Source organism: Dunckerocampus dactyliophorus, chromosome 4 (genome assembly GCF_027744805.1).
Source record: "Dunckerocampus dactyliophorus isolate RoL2022-P2 chromosome 4, RoL_Ddac_1.1, whole genome shotgun sequence".
Lineage (NCBI taxonomy): Eukaryota > Metazoa > Chordata > Actinopteri > Syngnathiformes > Syngnathidae > Dunckerocampus > Dunckerocampus dactyliophorus.
This window is the reverse complement of record NC_072822.1, coordinates 9,561,878-9,577,415: the sequence shown is the minus strand read 5'-3', so window position 1 is coordinate 9,577,415 and position 15,538 is coordinate 9,561,878. Positions and strand designations below refer to the sequence as shown.

The 15,538-nt window shown below is 40.5% G+C and overlaps 2 protein-coding genes across 2 annotated transcripts; both read right to left on the bottom strand.

Annotated features, from left to right (window-relative positions):
• Positions 1 to 3,012: 3,012 nt before the first annotated feature.
• On the bottom strand, positions 3,013 to 4,602 carry myl7 (myosin, light chain 7, regulatory). Its single transcript, XM_054773258.1, has 6 exons — positions 4,464 to 4,602; positions 4,314 to 4,389; positions 3,512 to 3,616; positions 3,365 to 3,443; positions 3,239 to 3,287; positions 3,013 to 3,168 (listed from the first exon to the last, which is right to left on the bottom strand). Exons 1-6 carry the CDS (start codon positions 4,497 to 4,499, stop codon positions 3,064 to 3,066), a joined length of 450 nt encoding a protein of 149 aa, XP_054629233.1. The 5' UTR covers positions 4,500 to 4,602; the 3' UTR covers positions 3,013 to 3,063.
• Positions 4,603 to 7,927: 3,325 nt separating this feature from the next.
• On the bottom strand, positions 7,928 to 15,146 carry gck (glucokinase (hexokinase 4)). The gene is made up of 10 exons (XM_054773475.1): positions 15,063 to 15,146; positions 14,793 to 14,955; positions 14,557 to 14,711; positions 11,644 to 11,763; positions 11,479 to 11,574; positions 11,305 to 11,404; positions 11,058 to 11,241; positions 9,732 to 9,887; positions 8,289 to 8,522; positions 7,928 to 8,204 (listed from the first exon to the last, which is right to left on the bottom strand). Exons 1-10 carry the CDS (start codon positions 15,144 to 15,146, stop codon positions 8,057 to 8,059), a joined length of 1,440 nt encoding a protein of 479 aa, XP_054629450.1. The 3' UTR covers positions 7,928 to 8,056.
• Between the last annotated feature and the right edge of the window lie 392 nt (positions 15,147 to 15,538).

The window sequence follows — 15,538 nt, the reverse complement described above, 5'->3', positions numbered from 1 at the left end:
CTGTGCGATTTTTAACGGCCAATGTAGCCGGAATCTGAGGTCAAATCAGCAGGCCTGTATCTTAACACTCCTGTTTAAAACGGCAGTACTGTTCTCTGTCAAAGCAAGACCCCTATTGTTTTTTATTATATGACATGTAAGATGTTCAACGCAGCAGCAGGTCTAATGAGTTTTTGTGGACACGGTTATATTTTTTATAATCATTTTCGGATGTTTTGTTGTCCAGATCAGGTTTTTTTTGACAGCTATTTTTTGAAAATGTATGGCTGGTGTGGCTTAGGTCACAGGTCAAATTGTGGCGCATTATCTTTTCACACGTTCATTCGTAACGTTCAAACAGTCTTCTTCAAAATTGTACATCCAGAATGCTGTTGTTTTCGATCTGCGGCCAGGCTGAATGGCAAGGTAGCTGGGGTCGAAAGTAAAATCAGCAAATGTTCCTTTCCTAGCTTCCTCAAGACTAGAACCCTATTGTTTTTAAATGGTGAAGGAAGTTGGGTTCAGAGGTCAAATTGGTAAGTTTGCTTTTTCCATCTTGCAATTGCGATTGTACAGTATGTTCATATAAGTTCATGTTCATGTATTTCCTGGTAGCGTACATTTATCCACACATTAGAAGGGACAGTAAAGGCATCACAGCTGTCAATGCTCTACCAATGCAACTTCAGTAACGTAACTCCCACCGTTGCAGATAGGAGTCACAGCTCCTGCTGATCTTCAGCCCATCCACTCGGCCTGATGCTCCAGATGCAATCGGCATCTCCGCCCGTACAACCGCAGACTGAAGATACTTGGAATCAAACTCACGGTCATTTGGATGCAACCCAGCAGTGGAACTTGTTGTGCCGAATTTCAAACATCTCCGTTTTTTCTTGTCCTTTGCTCCTTATTGGTGAGCGAGCACCAAATAATGTCTGCTTTGAGTTTATGTGATGGGTTTGTTGTCGTATCCTTAGCAACAGCCAGGGGCGCTCTAAAAGGGGCTGGGGGGGAATTGGGGTGACTTTAAGGACATGTGCAACCAAACAAAGTCATGTATTTTATTTAAATAAATAATATTAGTGTCGGCGCGGTGACCAAAATCTCCACTCACACTTTTGATAAAAAGATAGTAATGAAAATGTTTTTTTATACCACATTGGCTGGCATTTAGTACAGTTTGCCCGTATGTATTTTTCCTACTTTACTACGTGGTAAAAATATGTTACAAATTCTTATTGGTAAATGAAAACACTTTTTTTTTTTTTTTTTTTTTTTTTTACCAAATTTACATACAGTGTGTGCTTTTTAACTTAACTATGTATTTGGTACTAACGTAATACAATAAAATATATTGTAAAAAATCTGAAATAACAATTTTCAACAAAATAAAAATGATTAATATATTTGTATTATAAATTAAATATGTAATAAATAATAAACATGTTGTGATATTGTGTTTGTTTATGTATATATACCGTATGTACATATATACAGTATGTACACACACGTATGTAGATATATTTATATATACATACACGTGTGTGTGTGTGTGTATACAGTATATTTTTAGTCAACTCTAGGGTTGCTTAACTTACCTGGATGTATTTTTCCTGCTTGTACATTTTTTTTATTTTTTATTTTTTTATTTTATTTTATTTTTTTAAGAAATACTGTAATTTGATCAAATGATTTGATAAAAATGTTTAAATTAGTATAATAAAATACAATTTAAAAACCAAAAATGTACATAGGCTTTTTAAAATGATTTTGTTTCTCCTTACTATGTGGTAAAAGTAGTACCGCATAATACAATAAATACAATTTATAGTAAAAAATAAATAAATAAACACTTTTTTCTATAATAAATTGCAATTGTAATTTCTTTTGACTCAATCCACGTCGGCTTTTTTAAATTGCCTGTGCGTATTTCCCTGTGTCATAAAAATTGGACACAAGTGAGTATTTAATAATATAATAAAATATACTTACAATTTTTTTTGGACCAAATTTACACAGACTTTTAAACTTAGCTCATTTTTCTCTACCTACTTCATCATAAAAACAACAGAAATTGGTCAAACAAAATGATATTTAAAATATTTTTAAAGAAATCACCTTGAGCACCTTTAGCAGCAAGGAAAACCGCAATTGGAATTTTGCTCATCATCCACAATCCTTATGTAAAACATATATATATTATATACACGCTGTGATCATGCATTAACAGGTACATTGATGATAACATGTAATACTTACAGTATCTTGCTGTATTTTGATGATTTAAAACATTACCCAAACTTCTTATCTTAGGCGCATTGATTTGACATAGCCCAAAGGAGCTAACGCTACTTCCGTCAACAACAGCAGCATAGAAACCGCGATGACGCTTACAATGTCCGCTGTCATTGGGATGGCTGTGTCTTCCAGCACAAGACTCGTGCTCCAGTCGCCAGGTAAACAATGCTGACAGCAAACAAGCATCTTGTTGAGTCTTCATAGCGTAATTGAGAGCCAGTAGTATCCGCTCTTCCGTCTGTCCCGTTGCAGTGGCTTTAGGCGTTGAGAGTGACGCTGAGAAGAGCGAGGCGCCGTGTTACACCGCCAGATAAATACAGTTTTTGCTGCTACAATAACAATATCACTGTAGCTTGGTTAATATACAGGTTGGTTATGTAAACGGAACGCTGTTGGTGTTTTATTGAGGGTTTTTTTTGTCAGGGCTTTAGCATCAAAATAGGTACCTACCCATGACGTGCATTGTTAGCTGGCTAATGCTAACTCGTTTTCTCTCGTTAGAACGCACAGAAAAGGGAAAGAGATATGTGTTCATGTGTCACATAAGGTTAGTGGATGATGGGCAAAATTCCAGAAAAGTGCAGTTTTCCTTTAACATGCTTATATATGTTTTCCCAACTTAAAAAAAAACACAATAAAAATGCTAAAAATGAGCTTTTTCTGAATCTGAAGTGTTGGTTGCTCCAAGAGAGGGGAAGCCATGGGTGAGTAGAAACAGTATTTATTACAGCTATACATTGTTCCATCGGCGACAAACATTATCGTATGATGATGTGCCAGCAACGTTTAGGACTCCTCCTTCTCGTCTCCATGTGTGATGATGTAGCAGAGAGACTTGTAGTCGATGTTCCCGGTTGGGTCGATGGGAGCCAGCGCGAAGGCCTGATCCACCTGGAAGTTAAGACCGAGGCAACATGAGCGGGAATGTTACTTAAATATCTTAAATATGTAAGAAACTCACCTCATCTGCGGTGAATTTATCTGCCTGGTTCATTAATAATCGCCTGAATCTGTACCAGAGGACGGAGAAAGAGACGATGGAGCTTGAATTAAAACCAAACATGAGGAGTTGATTGTCACAACCTACTCTTCTTTGTTGACAAAGCCTGTCCCATTGGGGTCAAAGAGCTTAAAGGCAGCAAGGATGGTGTCTTCCGGGTCCGTCCCTGCAGGAGAACACAGGTAAAATAGTGGAACGTCGCAAGAACAACGTTCCAAGATAGCTTCTCCTCACCGTTGAGTTTCTCTCCAAAGAGAGACAAGAAGACGGTGAAGTTTATAGGACCTTTGCCCTCGTTCAACATTTCATCCAGCTCCTCTTCTTTCACATTCAGCTTCCCTTGACACACATGGAGAAGGGAACGTTTTAGGTAAGCATTCGATGTAGGGTTCTTCTGATAAGTCAGGTCTTTTTTAATGACCAAAAACTCTAAATCTTCCATGGGATTTAGCTGAGGGAAAAGTTTTGGGGCATTTATTTGGCTTTAATAGCCCGACAGGAAGTTAGCATGATGTGGAGCTCTCAGTCTATGGGAGTGCAAGCTTGAAATGTCAAGAAATGTGGTTCAATTTGAATAAAATGTTATTGTTTTATCTAAAATTGTACTACATCATGGGTTTAAAACAACAAAAAACAAGCATGAAACTCTCTAGGCTATTAATTCTCATATATTCCCATACATTCTTGGGATGATTGTATCTCATTCCATTACATTTCACTCATTATTTGTATACAAATAATATACTACATAATATTCACGTTAATGAATTAAAATCCCTGCTTCTCTTAACTTTTTCTAATTTCCTAATTTAGAAAATGTAAATTATTGTCAACCGTATTTTAATATTGATTATTCTGATGAGTTTTATAATCGTGTAAGATAAAAACCAGACATTTAAAGCAGGGGTTTTCACCGTGTGAGCAGCCTGAGAAAAATAAAGAAGACGCATCTTTTTAAAACCTACTACGAGGCTAAATGATTAGGATTTTTTTCCTACATTGACAACAGTTTTTAGTAGGGTAGAGGAGACTATACCTAGTTGTGCGTAAGTCTCCTTCAGGTCCTGTTTTTTAATGACACCGTCTCTGTCCTGGTCAATGCAGCCAAAAGCCTACAGAGAAACAACAAGAAGACGTTAAAGAGACCTCTGGAAGTTCACGTTGAACCACACGCAGAGGTCCATACCTCCTTGAACTCTTGAATCTGGGACTGCTCAAACATCGAGAAGACATTGGAGCAAGACTTCTGTCCTCCCCTCTGTCTCTTATTGGAGGCTTTCTTGCTGGCCTGGGCAAAAAAATAAATATATGTCCAGAACTTTAAAGACACATCTTCTCTTTCATGCACCAAGAAGCCGCTTACCATATCTGCTGTGTGGACTCCCAGGCCGAGGTGGGTTTTATATGTAGCCCACGTTATCTCCTGGCCTCCCATAATAACCTGTAGGGAGCGCACACCCTTACATGGCTACAACTGCAGTCCGTGTGTCACCAAAGAGCTGATAAGAGGACATGCAGGATTCCTCTGGCCTGGAAAATACAGATATGCTGTCTGGGCTGGGGGCGTGACCCTTGACATTTGACAGTCCTCAATAACTTTCTTTCTTATGCTCTCATGGTGGTTATGACCACTTCTACTATTACTGCCGCCCAAAATCTGGCGCCCAGGTTGACTGCCCCCCTCTGGCCCCTTGGCGTCCTAGAGGTACATAGTTGTCAGTTGTGCTTATGTCTAGAGTGGAATTAAAACTGGGGAAAGTAGTCCCACCCAGCACGGGCACCCTGCAGGTGGCACCACCCCAGACACCAAATGTCTTCTGTCCTCTGTTGCAAAGAATTAAAGAAACGTATAGGGTGATGTGTGAATAAGAGCAAAGGGGGGATGGTAGGGGCTACTTCTCGGAGGCTACAGAAGGCATTTAGGATCGCTTGTTACCTCCCACCAGACCGCTAAATACTGTTTTGTGAACCTCAGCAAAAGATATTACCAGTATACACAGTATGGTGACATAATTTCATAAATTCATCATAATTTAAATGATCACATTGACCTGAATATAACACGACACTCTTTTTACAGACCATTCATTCATTCATTCGTTCATCTTTTATGCCGCTTATCCTCACTAGGGTCGCGGCCATGCTGGAGCCTATCCCAGCTGACTTCGGGCGAGAGGCGCGGGTACACCCTGGACTGGTGGCCAGCCAATGGCAGGGCACATATAGACAAACAACCTTTCACACTCACATTCATACCTATGGACAATTTAGAGTCACCAATTAACCTAACATGCATGTTTTTGGGAGGAAACCGGAGTGCCCAGGAAAAACCCACGCACGCACGGGGAGAACATGCAAACTCCACACAGAAATGCCCAACGGAGGCTCGAACCCAAATCTTCTCGATCTCCTGACTGTGTGGCCAACATGCTAACCACTAGTGCGGCTTTTTACAGACCGGTTTTTGGAAAAATATTCTTTGAAAAGACATTTTTTTTACACCTGTTTAAAACCGTGTTAATAGAAAGGTCTGTGTTTGCATGTATAAAACAAAATATAAGACAAATCGTCTTTTTCAGTCATATACAGCAAAAATTAAACAGAGTACTGTATATTGAAGCAGATTTATTTACAATACAAGTATATTCACACTATTAAAGCACATCTTATTCTGTACAAAGGGAACCGACTTGTTAGCAAGTTAGCAAACAACAGAGGAGGACTTATGATGCTAATTTTAAAATAATGCTGACCACTGAAGTATAGTCCAACTGTCCAGCAACTCACAAATACGATACCCTTTTTTTCATTGCAGTCTAATGATTGTTAGCTCACAGATGGTGACAGTGGTTTCACAGTGATGAACGTCGTCTTTTTTTGTTTTTGACTTTATCTTAAAAAAATATTTTTCCAAAAAACGGGTCTTGAAAAAAAGGGGTCATCTGGCATGCAGAGTCCTCTCTTATGGGTGATGTTCCTTACAATATTAGCCACCCTATAATCCACCATCTTCTGGTTTACACTCTTCTATTCGTCATCATATCATTTATCCTATGCTGGACCACTTGCAATAATCCTAACTCACAAAAATGAATTATATTATTACACAATAAAGCAACACATTTGATTTAAGACAGACAGTATTCATACAACATATCTACCAGTGGCGGGTGGTCAGGGCCAGAAAAGCCTTCACTGCTGGCCTAAACACTATCAGAAGCACTGGCCTCCATTTACACCTGATATTCTAATATTTGTTCCATGATATGGTATTCATTTATTCCCAACAGTCTATCATTTTCATTTAGTAGTACAGTAATCTCTCGTTTTTCAAGGTTAACTGGTTCCAGACCTGACCGCGATAAGTGAATTTCTGCGTATTAGGATTCAGTATTAATAAACAGAATATGTTCTTAGTTAGAGCATGTTTATGACTTTCTAAATATGATTTTTACCATTACTAGAGCCCTGTAGACATGAAATAACACCCCTATAGTAACCTTTATACTCCTGTTATTCTTTGTTTACACCGCATTGCACAACACTAATGCGCAGGCGTCGGGATCGTAGCATATAGCAAACTACAGCGCTAACTAGTAAGCCTACAATTCATTTGTTCTAAACTTTAAAAAGTGTTTCAAACGGAGTGGCGAAGAAGGACAAATTAGAAGCCAAAAACGTACCACTTCCACACGGAATGCGAGGAGAACTTTTTTTCACTATGTCATGGCTGACTGCATGCAGTGTTAACGTAATGTAATCTAAGGTAATGTCTCGTCAATGTAACATTACTGACGCCCAGTGAATATGACATATGATTTGTCTTTCGATATTTTTGGACTAATAACAAGCCATATTAAACCTCAAAACAGAGATCATTTCATTCATTCATTTTTTAAAAAACGGTGATAGAGCGAGCGAGCGATGTTCAAACCGCAACGTAGCGAGGGACGACTGTATGCGTATCTCGGCTGCACTGCTTCTAGTAGTGTACGTATACGTTACATGTTTTTGTCCAATCAGATTTCAGTTACTATGCGTTGCCATTTCATCTCATGTCACTTAAACACTAACAGCAACGGGGCTGTTCAGATTTCAGATTCACCTCTCATGCCCAGCTACAATAACGTCGGAATTTTGCCTCCTTTGATTGGTTTATCAGAGCAAAACTGCTCAATCCAAATTATACCCACAATGGTTGACTGAGGAGGAGAAATACACATTTCTGGTGAGTTGATGTATTGTATGTACAATTGTTATGTTTTTGTCATCTTCTTAAATAAATACTGATTTTGAGCTGCTCCAGAAAATGTTTTCGTGTAAAAGTTCGGAGTTGCCTGAACCCTTTATCACCGAGCCGTTACGCTTACGCTTGTTACATTTGGCTGAGCGCCGGGGTGGCTGTTATGCTACGTTATACTGCATCTTTGCATATGACTGATATTGATGATTATTGTGTAATTGTGACGTGATATTAAAAGGTGGGTTCTTTCAGTCCCTGCTGAAGGCCCGCTGGTACCAAATGCATTACCCGCCACTGATAATTACAAAATAGAAACTGACAACCTTGCATTATACACTATTATAAATCTTCATCGATACCAACTGAAGAAGTAGAAAATCATTTTGGCTGAGTTTTCACGCCTGCTTAATGCTTATAGGTGCAAAAATATATTCAAGGTGCCTTCCAAACAAATATGACACCAATATAGTGCACTTCTTTAGAGAGAATGGTCGTCAACAGTCAAGAGTTCAGTGGCATCGAGCCTGCTCAGCCTTTCACTGTGTCAGCATGCACGCCGCCATCTTGCAGGCCACTGCTGAGATGAGAGCAGCCCCCCTCCCGCTACCCTCCTCTGATTGGATGAAAGTGATCTCACAGTGAGGCGTGAGCTCCCTGACAATTTTGTGGAATCTGTCCCGAAAACTACACACACACAAAAAAAACGGATTAATAATAGCAATGATTGCGTTAGTTATCAAGTTACCAATTATTGCAGACACTTCTCACCACGTATGCAGCTTGTAAACCGAGCCGTCTACTCCCACCGTGATCTTCAGGGCATCTTGGCTGCGTCGCTCTCTCATCAGGTTGATGACGCCCGCCAGGCCCGCGCCGCACATGTGCGCAGAACGAGTGGAGACGCTTTCGCAGACCAGACGTACGATGTCGCAGTCCAGCTCGGAGGGCAGCACACCCAGTGAGGAGAGAATGTTGTAAATGTGCTTCCTGTCCCCCGAATCACTGAAAAGCATTAAAAAATCCAGGTAATCTTGCAAATATTTAACACTTTTAGTGATGCAAATAGCAGTTTTGCATTAGGGGCGGCAGATGGTGCTGTGGTTAAAAAACACTTTTCATACAGAGCAATCATTCATTTGAGAACCAAATCCTTGTAATCCTGTCATTTCATTCACGTGTGTCTGTCTGACCTTCTGTTCCTGCCAACTCTCCCTGTTCTTTACCTGCTGTGTGGGACAGCCGTGCCCTCTGCCCGAAGGTAGCAAGGAAACGGGAAACTCATCATAATTGGCGTACACCAGTTTGCTAGGTTTTTTAAATTGGGTTTTTGGTCACACATAATTTTGTACTACAGATATGGCATAGCAATAAATTGTTATGTACAAAGGAAAATTAGGCACATACTGATTTTTTGTTTGTAAAATTGTGAACAAAGTCATATTTTGTTTTAGAAAAAAGTTGTTAAATATTCATATATAATATATATGTATAATAATATATAACCCATCCATCAACAGGATTGCCCTTTGTACAAACTGCCTTCCTGCACTGCCTAGTTTTTAGCTTTAAGTCTGTTTAGTGTTTTTTATTTTATCTGACTTTAATATTTGTTTTTCATTCTTCTTAATTTATTAGCCCAAAGTGAAGTGAGAGAGAAATTTTATCTCAATTCTCTGTATATCCTGCATATATAGTAGAGTGACAATAAAGAATCTTGTCTGTCATTATTTCCTGTTTAGTGCTTTTATTTTGTTACTTCTGAAAGTGATATGATTTTTTTTTTTCTAGAAAAAAGTCACATTACTATCAAATTCTTAGTATACTGAGAATTCTTCGGAAAATAGTTTTTAATATTCCGAGAATAAAGTTAACCGATGTTAAAGTGCAAAAAGCTCCTGAGGTTTGGCTGCGCAGGCACACTGCATTTTTCCACCGCACTTGAGGCACACACTGCATTCTTGCCACACGCAAAGTACGTCTTATGTTTACAGACCAAAATTAAGTTTTTCATTAATTTATGGAAGGGCATTCATAACCAAAAAATGTCATAACACAGAAAGAAAGGACCACCTGTACGGTAGTTTTCCTGGTATGAAAGCGCTTGGTGCCCCACTTATTTTAGTTCATGTGCAGACTCCACATGCACGTACACATTTGTGAAAAATGAAAAGGTCGCTCCAGTTCATGCGTGTGCCGGCATGTGGTCCTCACCTTTCCACTTGCGAGACATAACGCGTCTCAAAGCTGCCGCGTGTCTTCAGCACCTCTGAGGCCTCGCCGTTGAACAGCAGGTTCTCGTTGACCAGCTTCATCATGACCAGCCTCACCAGCTCGCCCATGTACTTCCCACTGATCAGCTTCTCAAAGCTGCAGGGGCCACAACATACACATGCATGTTAGTGACATTTTAAAAAAGAAAGGCCTAAAACAGCCAGGATAGAAGCTGACACAAACAAATGAGTGAAGCTGGCCTCAGCACTCGTCTGGCGTCAAAAGTAAACAGCCATTAGGCCGACAGGCACTATGGCGAGATCATTAATCTGACACCCTCACGCTGAGACCAGCCCGCTGACGTATGAGGCCTCCGACCATTTATAAACATCCTTAAGGAAGAACAGCCGGTAGCTTAGCAACTGCACCCGCAGCTCAGGTGAGAGTCAGGTGAGAATTGCCATGAAGGGATGATTGATTCGCAGAACAAAATTACCTCTGCCAAGGCTTGAACATTTGTCTCCTGCCTAATCAGCAAAGAGTTGGCTATCGTGCTATCGTGAACTTTATCATCAAAGACAGTGGTCACCAACTTTTGAGACCAAGATCCAAGAAGGTACATACCATGAAGGTATGTACATTTGACATAAAAGTAACACCACATTTCAGAAAAAGAACATCATGCGAACAGTAAAATACGGTGGTTGTAGTGTGATGGTCTGGGGCTGTTTTGCTGTTTCTATCTATCTATCTATCTATCTATCTATCTATCTACAACTGGACAATGACCAAAACACAGCAGCAAGTCCACATTTGATTGGCTGCAGAAAAACAAAATGAAAACTTTGGAGAGGCCGAGTCAAAGTTCGACTTGAATCCTATTGAGATGCTGTTGCATTATAAAAAGGCTCGAAAACCCTCCAATGTGGCTGAATCACAACAATTCTGCAAACATGAGTGGGCCAACATTCCTCCACAGCACTGTAAGAGACTCATTGCAAGTTATCGCAAATGCTTGATTGCAGTTGTTGCTGCTAAGGGTGACCCAACCAGTTATTAGATTTAGGAGGCGATCACTCTTTCACACAGGGCCATGTAGGTTTAAAAACTGCATTTTGTGTTCAAAACACCGGATTGACTATCCACCATGACATACATTTGTGGGAAAAAAAATTGAGGAAACAAATATTAAAAACATTTTAATGTCTAATCATAACAAACTGTCATGATGCCCCTGTAGTACCTACATGGTACTACCAATCAACTATATATTTCAACACTGGATATGAACTTTTGTGCAAGTGTAAATAGCACTCTCCCACTCACAGTTGCTGTCCAGGGTTGATGGAGGTCTCGTCAACCACTTTGTCGTACTCCAGCCGGAACTCCTCCAGCTCGCCGTTGTCTCCAAACGCCCCCCACTCTGTGTTCACACACATGCGGCCCTCCTCGCCTTCCACCAGCTCCACCGTCCTCATCTCCTCCATGTAGCAGGCGTTACAACCTGTGCCTGTTTTTTATATACGGTATGTTAAAGTATGAGGTTTTTGGATCACACGTCATTGCTTCATACCAACAATCATGCCGACTTCACAGCTGCGGTCCTCGTAGTAGCATGAAATCATGGTGGCTACTGTGTCATTCACCATGGCGACCACATCCATCTCAATGTCCTGTACAGCATCACAATTAAAGTCAATGTAACCTATGGAGGTAACATAATGGATTTCCCTCAGTGCAAACATACCCCTCGTCTCTTGATAGCATCTCTGAGTAAACCCACAACGTTGTTTCCCTCGGCGCCAGAAGCCTTGAAACCTTTGGTCCAGTTGAGAAGGATTCCCTGAACACGTAGGGAACATCCATGTTACATGAAGTAAGCAATGTTAGTGAAGAGATAGCGATGTGCTACCTTGTCCAGGTCCTCGTGGCGCACTGGAAAGGAGAAAGTAAAACCCAGAGGAAGTTTCTTGTGCTTGATATTGTGCTTGTCCAAAAAGTCTGACATGCACTCAGCGATGTAGTCGAACAACTGAAAAGATCACAGAAACAAGAAGAGAAGACTCAATACTCATAATAGCTCAGATGTTATATACACAGTACAACAAACAATCAGAGCGACTGGATTATCATGTATTTATTGAGATTATAAATACTTGAATAATCAAGTGCATCCAGACCAAGACTGGCAGCCACATCCAGTATACTCAACAAAAACTCAACACTTCTGTTTTTGCTCCCATTTTTCATGAGCTTAACTCACAAATGTAAGACGTTTTATTGCACAGAAAATATCTATTACAAATCTATCTAAATCGGTATTAGTGAGCACTCATAATTCATCCACCTCACAGGTGTGGCATATCAAGATGCTGATTAGACAGGTGTGCCTTAGGTTGGCCACAATAAAAGGCCACTGCATGTACGGTTGAACAGTACCGGAGGACTGCAGTCAATATCTGGCGTGAGCACCACTTGCTTCAAATACCATGTATGCCGATTCAGATGCAAACATGCTCGGTATTGCTGTTCATTAAAAATGCCATCAATAAAATGCACCTGTGTTCGTTGTCCATAACATATGCTTGCCCATACCATAAACCTACTGCCACCATGGGCCACTCCATCTGCAACACAGGTGCATTTTATTGATGGCATTTTGAATGCACAGAGATACTGTGACGAGAGCCTGATGGACATTGTTGTCCCACTCATCCCCGACCATCACCTCATGTTGCAGTATGACAATGCACGGCCCCATGTTGCAAGGACCTGTACACAATTCCTGGAAGCTAAGCCCGACACAGTTAAACCGCAAATTTTAGAGTGACCTTCTATTGTGGTCAACCGGTACAATAATCGTGCTGTCTAATCAGCAGCTTGAAATACCACAGCTGTGAAGTAGATGGGAAGTGAAGTGGATCACCCTGGACTGGTCCCCAGCCAATTCTTCTTTTTTTTGCATGTTTGTCACACATAAATGTTTCAGATCATCAAAAAAATTTAAATATTAGTCAGTGACAACACAGCTGAACACAAAATGCAGCGTTTAAATTAAAGTTTTTATTATTAAGGGAGAAAATAAATCCAAACCGACATGGCCCTGTGTGAAAAAGTGATTGTCCCCTAAACCTAATAACTGGTTGCCCCCCCCTTAGCAGCAACAACTGCAGTCAAGCATTTGCTATAACTTCAATGAGTCTCTTATAGCGCTGTGGAGGAATTTTGGCCCGGTGATCTTTTCAGAATTGTTGCAATTCCGCCACATTGGAGGGTTTTCCAGCATGAACCGTCTTTTTAAGGTCATGCCACAGCATCTCAATAGGATTCAGGTCAGGACTTTGACTAGGCCACTCCAAAGTCTTAATGTTTTTCTTCAACCATTCAGAGATGAACTTGCTGGTGTGTTTTGATCATTGTCCTGCTGCAGAACTCAAGTCCGCTTCAGAATGACGTCACGAACAGATGGCCGGCCATTTTCCTTCAGGATTTCTTGGGTAAACAGAAAAATCCATGGTTCCATTTTGCAAGAAGCAGCAAAAACAGCCCCAGACCATCACACTACCAACATCATATTTTACTGTTTTTATTATGTTCTTTTTCTGAAATGCAACATTACTTTTACGCCAGATGTACAGTAATGGGACACACACCTTCCAAAAAGTTCAGCTTTTGTCTTGTCAGACCACAGAGTATTTTACCAAAGGTCTTAGGGATTATCAAGATGTTTTCTGCAAAATTGAGACGGGCCTTGATGTTTTTTTTGTTCAGCAGTGGTTTTCGTCTTGGAACTCTGCCATGCAGGCCGTTTTTGTCTTTCTTATGGTGGAGTCATGAACACGGAAATTAACTGAGGCAAGTGAGGCCTGCAGTTCTTTGGATGTCGTTGTGGGGTCTTTTGTGACCTCTTGGATGAGTCGTCGCTGCGCTCGTGGGGTCATTTTGGTTGGCCGGCCGCTCCTGGGAAGGTTCACCACTGCTCCATGTTTTCGCCATTTGTGAATAATGGCTCTGACTGTGGTTTGCTGGCGTTCCAAAGCTTTACAAATGGCTTTATAACCTTTTCCACACTGATAGAGCTCAATTAATCTCAGTTAAATTATGTTTTAACAGGGGGGCAATCACTTTTTCACATTGGGCCATGTAGCTTTGGATTTTTTGTCTCCCTTAATAATAAAAAGTTTCATTTAAAAACTGCATTTTGTGTTCAATTGTGTTGTCACTGACCAATATTTCAATTTGCTTGATGATCTGAATCATAAAGTGTGACAAACATTCCAAAAAATAAGAAATCAGGAAGGGGGCAAACACTTTTTCACACCACTGTATGGACAATTTTAAGTCGCCAATTAACCTAACACACATGTAGATGAGGATTAAGCATCATAGAGAAACCAATTGAAAAAAAGGCCTTTTGTGGACATAGAAACAATTTTCACATCTTTGAGTTCAGCTCATAAAAACGGGAGCCAAAACAAGTGTAGTATGTACAGCGCTGCTTGAAAGTTTGAGAACCCCTTGAGCAGTTCAGGTGTTTCTGTTTTTTTACCATGGTTTTATTATTTTATCATCACCACTTTTAATGTATGAAAGGTCAGATCCTGTATGCTGTATACATGGACTTTATAAAAGCCACCATTTTGCCTGCTGTGGTTCAACTGATTGTAATGTGCAACCTCGACGCCATACTGATCCCTAAGTCCCATTGACCATTTAGAGTAGATGGCACTTTAACTACTTGACAGTTCCAATACTGAAAGCAAGACTAAATAAGCCAAAATACTTAGAACGATCATAATTGTGTTAATACCGCCACTTAACTCACCATCTCAGCCGTCCCTGTCATGGCATCTTCCGGAATGGAGTACATCTGGTTATTGGTCTCCACCTTCCAGCTCCTCTCCTCGTCTGCTCCCACCTTCACCAGCATCACACGGAAGTTGGTCCCCCCCAGGTCCAGAGCCAGGAAGTCTCCCACCTCTGTCCCAAACGTAGATGTCAACAAACGTAGAGTGGAGACATACATTACAAGTAATAAAGCAGGACTTGATGGAGGATTACCTGATCCTTCTGGGGTGGAGCAAACGTAAGTGGGCAGCATTTTGACACTGGCTTCTTCATGTGTCTCCAAACGCAATCCTCTGTCCATCTCTCTCTGCATCCTCTTCATGATCTCTTTGAGCTCTTCTTTTTTCAGCCTGAACTCGGACAGGATTTGATCTACCTGCGGCCAAAACCAGAAAAATCATCAGGATGTGAACACACACAAAAAAAACAAGGTCATGACCTCTCAATATAATACCATAACAGTACGTTTTGTCTAGGTCTTACCATCAATTCAACTCTATCCGCCACAGAGGCGACACAACAAGACGTCTTCACCATCTGCTCCAGATATGAGCTGACGCACGGCATCTTCACCAGCAAATGTGTTTTTCTGTATGTGTATGTGTATGTGTATGAGAGTGTCACTGAATGAGAGAGCAGCTGTTTTTATGCTACAGGTGAAGAAGTGGGCCGGCCTCAACAAAACGCCACATCACATGCCCACGCCCTCCCAAACTCACCGCATCTATCACTTATTTGTGTGTGTTTGTGAGTGCGTGTGTGTGTGCACGCCCCAAACCACTAGAACTTCCCATTAGCAGAGAAAATGTAAACCACTTTTAAAGACTATTATTACCTTTTACAGTGGATATCTCAGCAGCATAGATACCATTTTATTAACTTATGAGTACTATTTTCATTTGTATTTATTAGATGGATTTATGCATTTATTAGGTATTTTTTATTTTAAAACAAGTTAA

Coding starts and splice junctions, on each gene's coding strand:
- myl7 (XM_054773258.1), bottom strand. CDS start 4,499: ATGTTTGAGCAGTCCCAGATTCAAGAGTTCAAGGAG. Junction 3,617..4,313: donor GGAGACTTACGCACAACTAG/GTATAGTCTCCT, acceptor ATGTGTGTCAAG/GGAAGCTGAATGTGAAAGAA. Junction 3,169..3,238: donor ATAAATTCACCGCAGATGAG/GTGAGTTTCTTA, acceptor CTTAACTTCCAG/GTGGATCAGGCCTTCGCGCT.
- gck (XM_054773475.1), bottom strand. CDS start 15,146: ATGCCGTGCGTCAGCTCATATCTGGAGCAGATGGTGAAGACGTCTTGT. Junction 11,764..14,556: donor TGACAGGGACGGCTGAGATG/GTGAGTTAAGTG, acceptor TGATCTTTTCAG/TTGTTCGACTACATCGCTGA. Junction 11,242..11,304: donor TGAAGTCGGCATGATTGTTG/GTATGAAGCAAT, acceptor TATAAAAAACAG/GCACAGGTTGTAACGCCTGC.